General features: G+C 35.2%; 1 protein-coding gene across 3 annotated transcripts; it reads right to left on the reverse strand.

Annotated features, from left to right (window-relative positions):
* Window positions 1-367: 367 nt before the first annotated feature.
* LOC125680697 (sodium-dependent proline transporter-like) lies at window positions 368-17,767 on the reverse strand. Of its 3 annotated transcripts, none has more exons than XM_048920417.2 (15): window positions 17,562-17,767; window positions 12,219-12,339; window positions 6,251-6,382; window positions 5,913-6,134; window positions 5,052-5,196; window positions 4,683-4,821; window positions 4,125-4,259; window positions 3,762-3,865; window positions 3,339-3,463; window positions 2,782-2,894; window positions 1,841-1,972; window positions 1,429-1,528; window positions 1,210-1,310; window positions 876-1,028; window positions 368-741 (listed from the first exon to the last, which is right to left on the reverse strand). In XM_048920417.2, exons 1-15 carry the CDS (start codon window positions 17,568-17,570, stop codon window positions 553-555), a joined length of 1,920 nt encoding a protein of 639 aa, XP_048776374.2. In that variant the 5' UTR covers window positions 17,571-17,767; the 3' UTR covers window positions 368-552. The 3 variants fall into 3 exon arrangements, with proteins under 3 accessions (XP_048776374.2, XP_048776375.2, XP_048776373.2); XM_048920418.2 differs by lacking the exon at window positions 17,562-17,767 and adding an exon at window positions 11,085-11,207 and having other exon boundaries at window positions 12,219-12,329; XM_048920416.2 differs by lacking the exon at window positions 17,562-17,767 and having other exon boundaries at window positions 12,219-13,040.
* Between the last annotated feature and the right edge of the window lie 1,960 nt (window positions 17,768-19,727).

The following is a 19,727-nucleotide window of genomic DNA, read 5'->3' on the forward strand; positions in this document are numbered from 1 at the left end:
TAACTCGTTATAACGAGTTAGATTTTTTTCCACTTTTCAAAAAATTAGCCTATCCGGCTTTTCGTACTAAAGTATTCTTGAAATGTGATAATTATACATAATAAACTTAAACAATAACGCACCCAAATGTTTGTTTTCAAAACAAATAATAAACTCTCTATAATAAGCTTCTAGCACGACATATAACCTTATTTTTTTGTAAAAACTTTTAAACATATTAGACTGTAGATTTTGATCATTTAAAGTAAAAACCAAAATTTAGGGGGAAATCGTTTAAATTAAAGGGTAGATGAGGCGTTTATTGAGGAGCAGTTTACTCATGTGTTATCCAGCCATGGTGTTTTCATATTGTAACATTACAATGCAATAACATTTTTGAGAATATTTAATATCATTATAACAAATGTAACAATGACAACATACACATATTTTAAAGTTTTCGCAACACAATAAATGAAATTTTCATAATAAATGTTATTACGAAAACAATTCCATATGCATTATCTTATTCTTCACAGTTATTGTTGTTCAATAAATATAAACTTGTTGCTTTTAGAAGTGGACTGTAATGGAGTCGTGACTGACGCCATTTTTCTTCACTTCTATCCCGGTCTCCATTTTTATACCGTCTTTTTCGCCCTCGGCCTCGAAGACCATATTATCGTGACCGTATTTCCCGGTTTTGTTTTCCTCCAGTGCGGGGCCCCAGTTATGTTCGGGTCTTGTTGCATTTTTAAAACCCTATATACAAAACAAAATATATCCATGAAAAGAGATATGAGTCATTTTGTAAATCCTAAGTTATTCTCAATAATTTCATGGTGCTAAAACAAGTGGTTGGACACGAGTTTTGAATTGGTCACGTGGCTTCGTACCCGATATCGGATAAGCTGTATTGCTGCCGTGGCGAACAGGAAGAAGAGGGGCAGGGCTACCAGTCCCCATCCACAGTTCTGGGCCCACTGTTCAAACGTATGATCCTCGTAATGTGAAGGGGAGAATCGAACTGCACTCGCTATCAAGATGGCCTGTTAACCGTAAAACGAAAGCTAATGTTAGCAAAATTATATTTTCTCTACTAGTTCAAGATAAGCATCATGTGAGAAAGAGAACACTGTTTAGTTTGATTATTTCAGACTCCCCGTGAAAGGTGGTACACAAAATTTATGCGATAAGACCTTTGATGTCACAGAAAGTTTAGACACTCACCACTATAAAAACTGGAGCAAGGACAGTCCAAGTTCCGATCCAGTAATAATTAGGCTTGAAACCCAGCATCAACTCAATGTCTTCTGAAAACCTGCGCCAACCTACGGAATCAGATACATGTAACAGACGGTGTCCAGAATTAAGTCTTTTGTGTTGAAACAGAAAGCCCAGAGACCAAAACCTCAGAGATCCTGTAATTAGGACAATAGGAGAACTTACCATAAACCCATGATATGGCGATTAGTTCACAAAAACAGACGAACAACAGGGAATAACTTCCGGAATAAGCGTCCATCAAAGTCAAAACGTAGATTCCACCCTGTTTGAAAATCGGAGATCATTCAGCAAAAAGAGTTCTAAAGCGTAACTTTAGAGATCATTCAGCAAAAGGAGTTATAAAGCGTAACTTTAGATCATTCAGCAAAAAGAGTTATAGAAAAAAGGAAACGTTTCAGATTTGGTTTCTTGGTGTAGGGACATGCAGAAAGTATTCGGTCAATTTTATAAAATTATTTGTACATGTATATAGTGTTTGGAATACTTTTTGCATGGCTCTCTATAGTGCTTTGCTGGTCAGTCTTGGCATTATTTTCCATATAGCGACAAACCGTTTTTGTATAGGCTGATTTACCTGTGTAACTAGAGCTAGTCCTGCGACGAATAGAACGAGACAGACGACGAATGTGAGGATGCTTTTGTGTTTGCGGAGATATCTGGGATATTCGTCTGCTAGGGCCGAGATTATGGCTTCCACCATGGCAAACTGAAAGTAGCAAGCGTAGATGAACTATACCGAACAACCGACAGAATTACATCGAGTAATGGACAGAATTATACCGAGTAATGGACAGAATTATACCGAGTAATGGACAGAATTATACCGAGTAATGGACAGGATTATACCGAGTAATGGACAGAATTATAACGAGTAATGGACAGGATTATACCGAGCAATCGACAGGATTATACCGAGTAATGGACAGAATTATACCGAGCAATCGACAGGATTATACCGAGTAATGGACAGAATTATACCGAGTAATGGACAGAATTAAATTAAGTAATGGACAGGATTATACCGAGTAATGGACAGAATTAAATTAAGTAATGGACAGAATTAAACTAAGTAATGGACAGAATTATAACGAATAATGGACAGAATTATACCGAGTAATGGACAGGATTATACCGAGTAATGGACAGGATTATACCGAGTAATGGACGGAATTAAACTAAGTAATCGACAGAATTATACCGAGTAATGGACAGAATTATACCGAGTAATGGACAGGATTATACCGAGTAATGGACAGGATTATACCTAGTAATTGACAGAGTCATACCGATTAATGGACAGGATTATACCGAGTAATGGACGGAATTTTATAGAGCCAAATATTGGGCGAAATTTTATTGAATAATGATTGGAATTGTACCATGTATTGAATGGGATTATACCGAGTATTGAATGAAATTATACCGAGTATTAAATGGAATTATACCGGGTACTGGACGGGAATTGTATCGGGAGACGGTATGAAAATGAATTATGATTGGTGCTGTCATATTTACCATACTGGAGAGTCCTAACAGTATCAACATGAAGAAGAAGAGGAAGGCCCAGATGGGCGGGTAGGGCATCCTGGCTATGGCCTCAGGGTACGCGATGAATACCAGACCGGGCCCTGTAATGGTGAAGACATGATAATCTGATACTAGAGAAATTCATATGCTTTAGTGGGTTATCTATTTCATACATAATCCTAACATTTCTTAATTGCACCCTCCCCAATATCCCCAAATATTACATAAACTGACAGATCAGCACAATCATCGAATGGGTATAGCGGCAGTGAGTCTATTGTCAGCCTTTTGGCACGACTAATTTCTGTTCGGAGACTGATTTCTCATACCGTTATTGGTTATGAAAGTAACCCACTCCCAAGACTTCCAATTCTATGTTAATTTTGTATATTAATTATGTTTTAATCGATTTTTGGCAGTCTAACGACCACTGATGACGTCACTGATAGATAAGGATGAAATATCCTCGAAAAGGACGTAAACAGCACATAAATAAATACTTTCCGCTAAGAACTAATTGACGATTTAGATCTATAAATACTTACCATCAGCCGCCACTTCCTGAACCGGTCTGTTGGTGACCTCCGACATGAACCCAAGGACAGAGAAAATGGCGAGACCGGCAAAAACACTAGTCCCACAGTTAATGATTGCTACCAGAATGGAGTCGCTGTAATGAAAATGGTATACAGTGAATTTCGATAATTAAGATATCGAGCCGGCATATGTAGGATTAGAAAGTGCACATACCGGTATTTTAGAATGGTTACCACTACACATAGTAACGTGACCAGTAGGTATTAGTGTAATAATAACCAGTGATTTTATTTCCACACTATGTAAATGAAGGCTTCGAAATATCCACTGAATTGTTCAATTAATGAAAACAGGAAAATTAAACAGAAAAATAAAATTCTTATTTCGTTAACTGTAATGCTGGTTCTGGCTGTTAGAGATACGTGTTTTACCGATAGCAGTTGTTGTTGAATGGGTTGTAACTAGACATAGTGATTAGACTTCCGAAGGCTGGGCCAAGCGAGTAAAAAATCTGAGAGGCGGCATCGGTCCACACCTATAAGTAAAGGTCAACGGATCAGATATAAGTAACGGGGGGATATGTCCTCTTTCACAATCGGCAATCAAAGCAGAAATGCATATATACCTGCAGTGATGTGGGCATGCGTAAGATATTAACCTCTTGGGCATGAGAGGAAAGACTTTTCATTTAAAAAAAAATAATTATGAACACTATTCAAACGTGCTGCTCTGAAGTATGATATTAATTGCATGAAGAAGCCAAGTCTGTATACGATGTATTGTATATCATTTACCCTGGGATCTGTTAACTTGTCAAACTTTGGAATCAAGTAAAACTCCAGTCCCTTTTGGTACCCCTCTAATGTCACCCCCCGGACAAGAAGAATGATCAGGACTATGTAAGGAAAAGTTGCCGTGAAGTAGATCACCTGTAAAGGTAAGCAAAGTTAAGGTGACACTAATTAGATACCTGTAGTGGGTGTTGAGTAAAAAAACCAAATTAAAAACGAGGAAATCTCCTTCATTGCTATATATAACGGAATCTACAAGAGAAAAGGGGGATGAATGCAGCATATCTGAAACTAAGAACAAGTATTTATTAATATTGCCACCAAAAGCACCCCATCAATCCCGCTATCCGAGTACAACATATTCTAGTACCACGGCACAGCACATTTTGTCCTCGAACGAAGTTCCCTGGAAACCTATATAAATCTGTTGGCATATCATTACATTGTAATCATGTTTTACGTAAAACGTCGTAAAATTGACATGTGGATTACTTGATGTGCTCAGTATGATATTGTGCACCGGATGTAGAGAACACCGGATGTAGAGAAATCCTAACCAACCTTTCCCGAAGATTTTACACCTTTCTTCAACGAGAAGAAAATAACGAGCCATGCAAACAGCAGAACAGCCACAAGCTTGGGACTTAAGTCTCCGATCCCACCGATCCCATCTGCCTGGTCCAAACCGAGGACAAAATTACTAGAAACAAAGACAAAAAAGAATTTATTTCCTGATGCTCATCATGACCTGCTCTTCCATTCGATGAACTGTTCGGTGGACGTATGCACGGGATGAAGTAACTCTCCACTGAAATAAATAGCAAATGTGGCAAAAACATTGATTATTCTTAAAATTTACTCATATATTTCACCATGTCAACTGAAACAAGTCCATCATCCCCTAGCGAGGGAATTTCAAGAGAATCCCACCTGAAGTATTCGTCACTCGGTGTTCGGATTTTATCCGTGAAACTGCAGGCCGTCAGGTTGGTAGAAGTGATGTTGTATGTAAGGTCGTCCCATTCCATCCCCCAGCTGGTCAGCTCTTTCTCGACACAAGTCTTATTCATTGTTCCTGAATTAAACAGTGAGAGATAGTACTAACCGGAAGGAATACTGGTACAACAGACTGAACAATTACAAGCTGTATGCACGTGTTGAACATTTGTGTTTCCCCTTATCAACATTCGCGGTAGCCCAGTGTTCAGATGCTCGCTTCACCACCGAGAATCCAGGGTTGAGTTCTCGATTCCAGCACCGCGTTCATTTAACATTCCGGTATATAGGTAGTGACAGTTCCTTCACTAAGTGTTCAGCGTTAGAAGTACAGACCACGGTAAGTTTTCGCATGATAAAGACACGGTCTGAGCGCCATACATTGGTAAAATTCTTTGGCACTTCGGCTATATATTGCGGTTGACGACTCTACATGTGTGAAAAATAACAAACAAATAATTTCCTCTACTGAAATATACACAGATGAATTCCTTTTAGAGACACTGTTAAATACTTTATACATTGTTATTACATCGAGACTACATTGGTCTTAGCTTGAGGGTGGTTCTTTTCTTCATTGCAATGCAGTGCTGTATTTTAACTGTAGGCCAAACTCGTGAAAATAAAACTGCATTGAAATATAACCTAGCCATATCATATATATAGAATGGCATAAATACCACGCATTAAAAACTATGTGAAAACATCTGAACAAGAAACCGTGAAAATAACCGAGAATGTAAAGCTGTATAAAGTAATATGTGCTGAAATACGTGCTGCTGCTTGTATACTGACCCAGGGTGATGTTGATTTTCTCGGATTCGTTCATATTTGAAGTGACCTTGAGGGTCTCTGTCCTGCAGTACATGGTGTTCCACTTATTGCCACATGTGGCCCAGGGAACGTTACTGTCCATGTTGACGAGGGACACAAGCAGGAAGTACATAGCATACGCAATGACCACGTTATAACTGATGGCCACCAAGGCAGAAATAATAATGGAGGCAAAACCAATCCCTGTAGAACGCATACAAACGAAATATATGTAAAATTATGAAAATTACGTGCTTGTGATCTAACTATTAAGATATGATAGTAACTCGTCTTCCAATTAAGTATATACAAAGCAGTACCTTTAAACAAGGGACACGCTCTCCATATCGTTATTGGGCCAAGGGAGGCGAATTGTCCGAAGGCCAGTTCCATGAAAAAAGCAGGAAGTCCCACCAAGGCGAGTGAGATGATATAGGGAATAAGGAAGGCACCTGCAAGAAAAGCAAAACAGAATTATCAGATGTAATTAGCAAGCAGCATATTAGTATTAGCTAAGAAGGTGAGACATTTATCATAATTTCCATAACTTTTTATCTACCTGGAAAAAAAAATACAATAGAAACAAAGACAAACTAACACACTAAAACTAAACTACAAAGACTGAGAAAAATCTCAGAACGTCTACATTTTGAAATCATCATGTGTAACACGGAGCAATAAAAACGTCTGTTGCGGAGAGTCAAGACTGAATTGAACTAATTAGCTGTTTCGCGGGATGAAGTCAAATCACCTAATCAGTATAATTTAGCTGTTCATAATCTCGTTTAGATGAGGGTCATTATAAATATTTCGGACCTGGAGGTGTGAAGCAGAACCGTAATGACGCAGTCCGATATCGAAGATCTACTATCTCAGCGACAATACAGATGTACGTTACATGCAACCACAACAAGGAGAGAAGAGCTGTCCTTCCATCCCGCGAGGACATTATCGTAAAGAAAGTAGACAAAGAGTCTATGGTAGTTGTTCTAGATAAATAATCGTATATAGCTGAAGACAACTGATGAGTGGTTTTACAAAAAGCTGAATTCAGACCCGACAAAGAAATAACTGAAACTCTCGGCAAAATGGACGAAAATGGGGAAGTAGAACACTACATGTATGACACTCTGTCCTGTTGACTGCTTACCAAGGCAGTTCTATTTCCTCCAAAAATCCACAAAGAAGGCATGTCTGGTCGACCCATCGTAAGTGCCATCAGACATCCCACGGAGAGAATTCCGGCATTCATCAATTTATGTCTCCGCCCTCCGTCTCATGTAGAAGATTTGCCGCCATATCTCAAAGACACCACCGATTACATTAATAAAACCTCCCCGACCAGACATTATTGGTGACGATGGACGTCACCTCCCTACACACCAACATTCCACACCAGGAGGGCATTGAAGATTGTAGGAAGTTTGCGATATGTTGTCCATTCACAGACCTTATATTGAACCATTCGTCAAGCTCCAGTAACATGTTAAATAACTTCATGTTCAACGGCGAACGTTATTTACAAGTAAGTGGCACTGCTATGGACATCAACATAGCTCCTTCGTATGCTAATATTTTCATGGGAAGACTTGCAGGCAGCAATAAAACCTCTCAGTTGGTTGCAATTTATTAACAACATTGAGGTGAAATGGGTAAAAAGTTGAGTGGACCTCTACAACTTCATCGGACTAGCCTATGCATTTTCACATCGAGTAACATCTTTCTAGACACCACGTCTTAGATTATTGACGGAAATGTTGAGTGTAGTCTCCACACCAAATCCACAGTCTAAAATTCATATCTCATGTCATCAAGCTACCGTCCTCCCCATACCATCAAAGGAGTACCTAAAGGTTTAGCCACCAGATACCGTCGCATCTGCTCCACTCCTGCACTTTATCATGAACAGAGCACCCATCTGCAAAACCTACTCTGCAAGAGAGGCTAAAAAGCCCCAAAAGTGCAAACAGCTATTGACAGAGTTCCAATGGTAACAAAGTGCCATCCAGTCCTGAAAGACCTTATCAACGTTTTGAAGACGTATTCCCATTCTTTACACGAACCCCAAAATGGCCGATGTCTTCAAAGAGCTCCATATGGTTGCCTTCAGATGACCCAGAAATCTTAAAGGCATGGTGGTGTCAACCAAATTGGAAAATCATTTGACCAGTGGGGGATTTAAAATTTGTTTTGATGGCAGATGTTTGATGTGCAAAAACCTTGAGCGAGCACAGGCAGTATTAAGAATTTTGTCACCGGACGATCCCACCGAATTCTTGTGGACACATCGTGTCGCACGGACAACAGCGTGTACCTCATAAACTGCAAGGCCTGTGACAAACAATACGTGGGTGAAACTGAGGACCCACGTAGAAGGATCAATAAGCACCGGTCTACCATTAAATCAAAAGGGTCAAAGAACCTTTTGCCCAACATTCTAATCTCGCAGGAGACGAATAGGAAGATATCACATGCAGTAGATAGTATTGATCATAACACTAACTGGACCGATGCAGAGAGGAAGAAGAAGGAAGAATTCTGGAGGCATAGACTGAAGTTTTCCACCCCAATGGCATGAATCAACAGATCCAATGGCTTCACCAGAATAAATGTGGATCAACTTCCCCTATTTATTACCCTGTGCTGTCCTGTCTGTTGTACACTTCGTATTCGTGGTTTACTTTACATTATAACAACACCATCATCAGCAATCAAGTTTTTCCTATTTCCCTAATTTATATTTTATTTATCTGATAATTTTTCGTAATATATATATATATATATATATATATATATATATTAGAAGTTGATTCGGCACAGTTGTAAATAAATACCGAAAATCAGAATGACATATTCCATAAAAAAACAATCATTTACTGCTAGCGCTTTCTCCATGTCTACATGGTTCATCGGGCAGTTCAAATATACAAAAAATTGTTTAGCAACGTCTTTGTTATGACGTCAATTAAACGAGTCCTTTATGACGTCATAATAACGTTAACCGGTAGCGTTTGGTAATACTTATCATTTCCATTAGTGGAACTCTTCAAATTAAAGGCGCGTAAAGTCGTGCTACCGGGACAACATAATGTAAATACATTACTTAGGCATAGTAATATGAATTATGGTATTGAATACATATTATAACCGACTGCAAACCACAACACTGATTAAAATTCTAAAGTCAAATTTAGGAATTGATTATTCTTACAAGAAAACAGACGAACTTATTAAACTATGTGAGAGAGAGAAACTACTAAATTTGCCAAATCTGACCGTGCGATATAAAGCATCAATCTCAAGAAGAACTGTAAAGGGAAAAACCTATATGCACATCCAACACAAGAAATTTTCTTGTAATTAATGTGCTCAATGTTTTTAAAGTTATTCTGTCAGACTATGAAGATATTCTATTTTATCATACAATTAGGACAGGTTCATATGGCATGGACTTTGTAATCGTACACGTACCACCACCCCCCCCCCCCCACCCCCCCCCCACCACCCCCGTCAATCTCCATATTTTAGAACAAGTTATATACATGTATATGCCAAACTGCATTTTTTAAAGACGTTTATAACACTAATTAACACACCTAATGCGTTTCCAAACTGCATCTAAGCTAATTTGAAAATTACAAAATATTGATGGACTTGGATGTCCAGAGAAGATCGTCGTTTGGAATATTTAAAATAGGTGTGGTGGAGTTTAAAAAAACATGTAACATCTTTAATAAGATAGTGTTAGAATATTTGAAAAATGCAGTTTGATTAATGGTAATTTTATTTAAAAATACACCATGTATTTTAACTCTTAAAAAGGGGGGGGGGGGGTGGGGTGGGGTGCTATGTACATTTCGTTCCGTTTATGTCCCAGTAATCTCGCACTTGCTCGCGAGATTTGTGCATTTTCTTACCAATGACGCACAAGAGTCATCAAAGCGCGATAACTCCAACGAGCTGGTAATGAGAAGTATTGTCTATAATACGCCGGTTTCGAGATAAACCCGAGTTATTTCCCTTTGGATAACTCGTATATAAGTGAGGCGCGAAACAATTTGTTTACACGCGGGAGTGGGACTAATATTCATCACTGCGTAAGTGAATGTACTCAGTAAGTTTCTCATACACTGTTTGATCACCCGAATTCGACTGATACACAAACTAAGTAAGTTATCAGTATTTAGGAAATAATTAAATACATAGAATTCTTATCATATCACGTTATTTCGTTGGTCAAAAGTACCATATCTAAGATAATATGTATACGGTGTGACCGTTGGACCGAGCGAAGCATGTAATGGTCATTGGAGTGTCCCAAGTGGTAATCATAATTCCGTTAAGTATGGTAGGTTATGATTCATTTAAAAAAATATATTTTTAATGAAATTTTCCTTGCGCTAAAAACCCAGTAACATCTCAATATTAAAGGAGTTTATATGGGGACAACAGTTTTACAGGATCCGCCTATTCATTGAACGCGGGAAATAAAACGCAAGGCGACGTAAACTGTGTATTGTGACGTCACATTTAGCCTCAACCCTTTTCAAAGCAAACAATTATAAACAACAATAATACATTTCGTATGCAATGAAAAAGGCCGTTATAAAACTAAACAAAATTAACCAATGAATTCAAAATGGTGAAAATGTAACCGTAATTTTATCGTATATTCTAATTTAAAGAAACTCATGAACTCGTTCATCTATTTAGTCGTATTACGGTTTTATATGTAATTATTTGCTAAAACCTATTACAATGATAATTATACTATTCACTTTGAACAAACTAAGTGTTTAAATTACGAATTGCACGTCAGAGTCTTCTATTATTGGCATTCAAAATTAACACGAATAACTGTTGAAGCAGGTGATGAAAAAATAAATGGCGGCGCCCATATGGATCACGAAAATTTCAGTGAACGTATAGAGAGATTGTCTCTTTTTCTTTTGCTGATTTTGACTTTTTTCTTTTACATACGTGTTACCTTTAGAGCCTTGCTTCGCGGACAGGCCTTCGGCCCGTCCGAGCTTCGCTCGGTATTACTTGCAAATATGACATTGTTTTTATGTTTTCACTTTAGTAAAACATTTCTATCGATAGTATTTTGTATTTCCCACATTTACATATCAAAAGAGAAGATGCTTTTAATACATTTCATCGTCTTCCTCGCTGACTGTAGGTCCGCTCTGTCCCACTTAGTCATTCAAAGTTCCACTAAATGCACCTCCTACACAGAAGAGTTCGTATCTCGAAACTGGTGTATTCCCACATATTCTATAAAAGTATTATGCTGAATTGTAGTTCAATTGTTCAAATAATTATTTTCTATTAAGGCTTGGATTAAAAAGTTCAATAAAATAGCCCTCTTTGGCTTTGCGAGTTATTTCATATATATATATAGATAGATATATATTATATATATATATATATATATATATATATATATATATATATATATACACGAGAGAGAGAGAGAGAGAGAGAGAGAGAGAGAGAGAGAGAGAGAGAGAATTGCACAAAATGTCCATGGTATAGGTAATAAGTAGAAAAAATATATCCAAGGATGACTAAGTACACATGATCCACATTTAATTAATTAATTTATATTTTAACCCGTTGCTTGATTTTGACTTCTTCCCACACAAAGGTTAATTAGTTCAGTTCAGTCTTGACTGCCGTATAGAACCGATTTGTTTTTAATTGCATCAAGTAACACATAATAATTTCAAAATATAGTCAAATAAAGCTTTGTCTACAACAGAGGAGGTGTAAGCATCCCCTGGAGAGTAGGGTAAACACTATAGGATTAAACATTCCTTTGAAGAATTTATCGATGTGTAAACTCCGGACATTTTACCCACAAACTGAATAAAAGTGCGAAGCACTTTTATGTTAAGTCTCTGAGTAAAATGTCCGGAGTTTACACATCGATACATTCTTCAAAAAAAAAAAAAATGTTTAATTCTTATAATTCCAATTCATTCACTGTATTAACAATTTCAAAAATTTTAATAGTTTCCCCGCACTACGTTATTTGTTTTCAGGTGCGTATGAATACATCGCGTTTTCGGATTTATTGATGTGTAAACTCTTGTTCAGCTTTATTTTTGTCCAATCAAAACAATTGTAATAAATAACATTGGAATTATTAAACTCTGGACAAAGCAGAGACATAAGCATCCCCTGTTGACCAGTCACATCCTCCGTGTTTCTGTGAATCGGCCATGATATTTTGCAAGTCATTAAGCTTTGTTTTTATAAGTATGATGTTTGTGTAGTGCTTACCTCCACCATTCCTGTAGCAGAGGTAGGGAAACCTCCAGACATTACCGAGGCCTACGGCATACCCCACACAGGACAGGAAGAACTCCACCTTGTTAGACCAGGCACCGCGGGCCACCTCATTCTGTGAAAAAGAGAAAATCAGCACCCTGTATCGTGTAGGGAAACCAAAACACCAGTATATTGTACTATACAGAAAACCAAACAAAATCAACATATTATATTATGATAATATAATAAGAAAAAAGAAATAATAAATAATAAGATAAGAAAAAAAAATCAACATGCATACCATGCAGAAAGAAAAATAACATACTAGTATTCAGTTATGGAAGGGGCTAAATCAAAACAATTCAACGTATTTACTTTGTAAGTTTGTTTTAAAGTATCATATACCATACTTCAAATCAACAGATTACATGCACGGGTATGAGATTGATCACTGTTTGTTGTTATCTTCCCCATGCACGGGTAAACTGATCTTTTCGCCAAGTTCTGAACTCTTAATTAATCAATAAAAGTAATTTATTCAGAAAGCGTGTATACTCTTAACCCAAATTATTTAAAGAAGATTATCACCATAAGCGACAAAACAAAGCGATCTGAGTTAAGATGCATTCTGCAGAATCCTAATGTCATGAAGGCGATTTAAATAATGTTATAATCATGAAATAGCGGAACCATGTTTACAGTTGATGTTATAATCATAAAATAAAGGGGTTATGTCTTCTATATTATTGTTATAATCATAAAATAAAGGGACCTTTGTAAAATTTTGATCATGATGTTATAATCATTAAGTGCAGGGACCATGTTTACTTGTAATATTATAATAATTAAATACAGGGACAATGTTTACTTGTAATATTATAATAATTAAATACAGGGGCCATGTTAACTTGTAATGTTATAATAGTAAAATACAGGGGCCATGTTAACTTGTAATGTTATAATAGTAAAATACAGGGGCCATGTTAACTTGTAATGTTATAATATTAAAATACAGAGACCATGTTAACTTGTTATATTATAATAGTTAAATACAGAGACCATATTAACTTGTAATGTTATAATAATATAATACAGGGACCATGTTAACTTGTAATGTTATAATAATATAATACAGGGACCATGTTAACTTGTAATGTTATAATAATAAAATACAGAGACCATGTTAACTTGTAATGTTATAATAATAAAATACAGAGACCATGTTTACTTGTAATGTTATAATAGTAAAATACAGAGACCATGTTAACTTGTAATGTTATAATAATAAAATACAGGGACCGTGTTTACTTCTAATGTTATAATAATAAAATACAGGGACCGTGTTAACTTGTAATGTTATAATAGTTAAATACAGAGACCATGTTAACTTGTAATGTTATAATAATAAAATACAGGGACCGTGTTTACTTGTAATGTTATAATAGTTAAATACAGGGACCGTGTTAACTTGTAATGTTATAATAATAAAATACAGGGACCATGTTAACTTGTAATGTTATAATAATAAAATACAGGGACCGTGTTTACTTCTAATGTTATAATAATAAAATACAGGGACCATGTTAACTTGTAATGTTATAATAATAAAATACAGAGACCATGTTTACTTGTAATGTTATAATAGTAAAATACAGAGACCGTGTTAACTTGTAATGTTATAATAATAAAATACAGAGACCATGTTAACTTGTAATGTTATAATAGTAAAATACAGAGACCGTGTTAACTTGTAATGTTATAATAATTAAATACAGAGACCATGTTAACTTGTAATGTTATAATAATAAAATACAGGGACCGTGTTTACTTGTAATGTTATAATAGTTAAATACAGAGACCATGTTAACTTGTAATGTTATAATAATAAAATACAGAGACCATGTTAACTTGTAATGTTATAATAATAAAATACAGAGACCATGTTAACTTGTAATGTTATAATAATAAAATACAGAGACCATGTTTACTTGTAATGTTATAATAATTAAATACAGAGACCATGTTAACTTGTAATGTTATAATAATAAAATACAGAGACCATGTTAACTTGTAATGTTATAATAATAAAATACAGAGACCATGTTAACTTGTAATGTTATAATAGTTAAATACAGAGACCATGTTAACTTGTAATGTTATAATAATAAAATACAGGGACCATGTTAACTTGTAATGTTATAATAGTTAAATACAGAGACCATGTTAACTTGTAATGTTATAATAATATAATACAGGGACCATGTTAACTTGTAATGTTATAATAATAAAATACAGGGACCGTGTTTACTTCTAATGTTATAATAGTTAAATACAGAGACCATGTTAACTTGTAATGTTATAATAATATAATATAGGGACCATGTTAACTTGTAATGTTATAATAGTTAAATACAGAGACCATGTTAACTTGTAATGTTATAATAATAAAATACAGGGACCGTGTTTACTTCTAATGTTATAATAATAAAATACAGGGGCCATGTTAACTTGTAATGTTATAATAGTAAAATACAGAGACCGTGTTAACTTGTAATGTTATAATAATTAAATACAGAGACCATGTTAACTTGTAATGTTATAATAATAAAATACAGGGACCGTGTTAACTTGTAATGTTATAATAGTTAAATACAGAGACCATGTTAACTTGTAATGTTATAATAATAAAATACAGGGACCATGTTAACTTGTAATGTTATAATAGTTAAATACAGAGACCATGTTAACTTGTAATGTTATAATAATATAATACAGGGACCATGTTAACTTGTAATGTTATAATAATAAAATACAGGGACCGTGTTTACTTCTAATGTTATAATAATAAAATACAGGGACAATGTTTACTTGTAATGTTATAATAGTTAAATACAGAGACCATGTTAACTTGTAATGTTATAATAATATAATATAGGGACCATGTTAACTTGTAATGTTATAATAGTTAAATACAGAGACCATGTTAACTTGTAATGTTATAATAATATAATATAGGGACCATGTTAACTTGTAATGTTATAATAGTTAAATACAGAGACCATGTTAACTTGTAATGTTATAATAATATAATATAGGGACCATGTTAACTTGTAATGTTATAATAGTTAAATACAGGGACCATGTTAACTTGTAATGTTATAATAGTAAAATACAGAGGCCATGTTTACTTGTAATGTTATAATAATTAAATACAGAGACAATGTTAACTTGTAATGTTATAATAATAAAATACAGGGACCGTGTTTATTTGTAATGTTATAATAATAAAATACAGGGACCGTGTTTACTTGTAATGTTATAATCATACAAAACTGATTTTTCATATTCGCGATTTTACCATGTTAGTCTACTACAGATGTGTTTAAGGTCAGAGGAAACCCAAGCAATTTTGGAGACATTAGATTTTGCTGTGTTTACGTGAGATTTTCTATTATTTGATCAAACGTCAATGTAAACCGGGCACCAATACTTCAAATGTGCCAATAAATAGGATGAATTTCAAGTATTGCGTAATGTTCTTTCGTTGAATTTTCTTACAAAAATCTTATAAAATTTTCAAACTTGTGAATAATTTAAAAATAGAGGAGGTTAGATAGGAAAATTTCGTTGTAAATATGAGTTTTTAACAATATTAAACATTTACAAATAGTTGTACAAAATTCTGTAACAAATTCTAAGGGGTATCCTATGTCCTTAAAAATGGCATCCATAAATCTAGATTCTCAGCCATCGTGGACAGGTTTCATTCATAACTGTAGGTGTACCAGTGGGAAAACAGGTGGAAAGTTTTGCGTAAATTTCCACTAGTGATGATTGCCCAACGTCTCTCTGATAAGGTAATTCTGACATTGTTATGTCGGGTGACAAAATGCATTCCATTGACAAGAGAAACACGCCGCATGCCCAACCCGCGAGTGGTTCCAAAATTTATGTGAATGAATGTGTGGTATTAGGTCAAGTTCTATAAGTCAATTCATTTAGTGCCAACCAGGAGGAAAGTGAACACAACCAAGGATCATTGTAATAAATTATGTTGGATAGTCGCTTCCATACTTACCTTCACAGTTCTTCCTAGCACAACAACTCGCTACACACTGCAGTATATTAGTATTATTATCATTATTGCTAGTATCATTTTTATTATCACAATTCAGAAGTCAATGAGGCACAAAAACCGGTAGCAAGCAACTTTTTGTATTTTTATTAAAACTTTTATTTTCGGACATGAAATAGGAACAATATACAAATTTAATCTAATTTGTAAATATATAAGTGCGATGACAATGGTCAATGTTTTATGCAATATTGACACTTGTAAAATGTTTTGTTAAGAGAAACATAAAAGAAAAACAAGATCCGAAATGTCAGAATGTTATGCCTTTCATTTCATGACGAAAATTTTAAGGCGAAAAAGAAACCGAACTTTCAAAACATATAGGACTGATTACGGTTTTACGCCGTTTAGGCAATATTTCAGCCATTTTACGGCGGAAAAATAGAAATCATTTGTATATTACATTGTACATATTAAAGTTCTTGCACGCTTAAACAGTTATATTACATGTAACCTGCAATATTCCGTGTAAATTAATAAAAGTGGATGCAATATCAGATTTATTTCTTACAAGATAAAACGACAGCTTTATATACTCTAACACTTCAAAATTTACAACTCATTTGACACAATTCTACCGCATAAATATGATTAATGTTGAATAGAAATTTACTATCTTTAACAAATCGAAAAATAATCTCCTGTGTTTTTTTTATGTAAAAGAAGGAATGATAGAGGTTTTATTTTGTGTGTACTTGTGTATCAATCCCAGACAAGAGCTTATTGCGTATTCAGTGTTTGTTAAACACTCCAGGACTGGGGTTTGACGGGCCGCAGAGATAATGGTCGCCAGGTCAAGGCACGAATGAAATTCATCAGTGTCCAAGAAAACAAAAGACAACCTCAATAAGAACTCGTCCACGGCACCCTTAACTAAAACCTTTTTATCTTTTAAAAAAATGCGAATAAATCTTTGACCGTATTTTGCATGAAACAATTTACCATATCTAATTCTTTTAATAGTTTTCTCCCCGAATTTTACTAATCAATAATTAAGGCATTAAATGTTCAAAGTTGAGAACAAATGCTAATTTTGTTTTCAACAGAAAATTTAGAAACTACAATCCTAAATACTTAAGGTTATCGCTTTATATAAGATTTTAAGAATGAAACTGGTTTAATCAAATACATAGCATCATTCCAATACTTTATCAGTGTAATTTGTTTCGAAATTACAGATAATCAAACAATTCTACACAAATAATTCACACTGGTCTTACCTGTGACATGTTGTAAAGTTATTGAAATAACTGATATTTCTTTTTCGGTCTGAACCGTTATCGGGAAACCAGCACACAGAATAAGTCCGGGTACAGATATGACCCAACGTCGAGGTCACGTGGTGACAGCAAAAATTTCCCATGGATATGTTGCGGTGTAAACCCCAAATCAATTTGTCTTAAGATTTCATGAAAGGGATATTTCACTCAAGCGTTTTACTACATGCAACATTGCTGCAATACCTACAAGAATGCCTATTGACCAGGTACATTCTCATTAGAAAAGTGCTCCATTTTCAGAAACGGTCAGGTCCATGTTTCCTGTTATTTTACACCTTATTGAACGGCATAAAGACAACGTTTGATGAGATCTGTTGCTTAAAAACATTTTTTTAAAATATAAAAGTCTAGTTAATGGTATATTATTTTAAAGGGACATAGGATAACCCAAAAAATGTTATAGAAATTTGTACAAATATTCGTAAATGTTTTAATATTGCTAAAGAAACCCATATTTACCACAAATTTTCGTATAGGAAACATTTATATATAGTTTTGCAAAATTCTATAATTTTTTTTTTATTGAATCCCATGTCCTTAAATCCTTGAGTATGCCTGAAATATAGAGTAAGCCGGAATCCAGTTATTTTTCAAGACAAATTCTAGAATGTGAACTTGTATACACACAAGCAAATTCAGTTGTTGTATAAATATGGTTATCATTGACGAATTCTTTCATTGGTCGTCGAGGCACCATGGACATGGGTTTCTCGTATCGTCACTCCCCTCCAATTCTGGCTTTTTCTTGTCTGGCTTCGATTTCTCGAGAGAAAAAAACCCCAAACTTTAGTTTGAGTATTCCTTATTTGAGCAGTCAAAATTTGAGTAAAATCTCAGATTTAAATCCAAGTTTCGACTTAAAATGTAAGTTGTCAAGAAACCAGGCCCTGGGCCTCTGAAAAGTCAACCCCTGTCCGCGCCTGTAGGCTACGAAGTCCACCCGTTCCTTGTTTTGTTTGCCTAGTTTCCTATCCACGCCAGTATATGCTACGATGTCCGCCCGTTCCTTCTTTTGTCTGCATAGTTCCATATCCACGCCTGTAGGCTACGATGTCCGCCCGTTCCTTCTTTTGTCTGCATAGTTCCATATCCACGCCTGTAGGCTACTATGTCCGCCTGTTCCTGCTCTTGTCTGCTTTGTCCTAGCCACGGGTCATGAGGTATACAACTAATGATGATGCTCTAGTGAAAGGGGTTTTAAAGAAATTTTCTGTACATTTCTATGTAAAATCTGTTTACCCTTGTTGTGGCCCCAATCTACACTATGCGGAGAAGCTTGTATCTTTTGAGGAAGTATACTAATGTGGTTCTGAGGAAGAGGATTTTAAGACCATTTTCCTAAATACCCCTAATATAGCTGAAATAATGTGGTCCTCTCCAACTTTTGGGAAGGGTTACAACTCCTCAGGATCTCCGTAATGGTGCAGATCCGGGAGTGATTCACTACCGCAATATTTTCAATCATTCTAATCATTTGCTGGATTTCTTTACTTAAACAAGTATTATTATGATATTTTTCTTAGGTAATATATAAATTTATAACCTGCAACTTGCGATTTATGAGACTCTATTCTACCGTTTTTGACAATCTTGATATATCCCGATTTCTCGATTCATATTGTGCGCCATGTTAGATATACTGAAGCTGAAATTCCGGTTGTCAAGTTATTTGCATATGCCCATATAAGGTAGTGTTTAGATCAAGGTACGAGTACGGAAGACAAAGCAATTTCGTCGGTATTGGAAATTGATATCAAATTAAAAAAAGAACAGAGTGTAAATGTTTTGTGCCACCATGTGATTGCCCTTTGTTTGTCGGAAAGGCTCGAGTCCATGCTGAACAACTACATTTCGCGTTGATTGTCAATGTTTTAGTTTTTCAGTAGAATCTCTGTCTTTTCTATTTACGAGATCTCGCGATAACAATCATGGCGGAGCAGACGAAGAGCTTTGCATCTTGTACGCGATGTTTAATGAAAAAACGCCTTTATCAGACATGCCCAAGCGCGAAGTTGGTACTCCTTTTAGTGTAAACAACAAACATTAGAGACAAATATAATTATCATAGGTTATTCATAAAATTGTTTTGCACCATTACGAAAATCC

The sequence above is a fragment of the Ostrea edulis genome, chromosome 2 (genome assembly GCF_947568905.1).
Source record: "Ostrea edulis chromosome 2, xbOstEdul1.1, whole genome shotgun sequence".
NCBI lineage: Eukaryota > Metazoa > Mollusca > Bivalvia > Ostreida > Ostreidae > Ostrea > Ostrea edulis.

Excerpts from the sequence above, each read along its gene's own strand:
- LOC125680697 (XM_048920416.2), bottom strand. The coding sequence starts at position 12,432 with ATGTTGATTTTGTTTGGTTTTCTGTATAGTACAATATACTGGTGTTTT. Across the intron at positions 5,197-5,912 it reads GAAAATCAACATCACCCTGG|GAACAATGAATAAGACTTGT; the intron begins GTCAGTATACAA and ends TGTTTAATTCAG. Across the intron at positions 1,029-1,209 it reads TTGCTCCAGTTTTTATAGTG|GCCATCTTGATAGCGAGTGC; the intron begins GTGAGTGTCTAA and ends TACGGTTAACAG.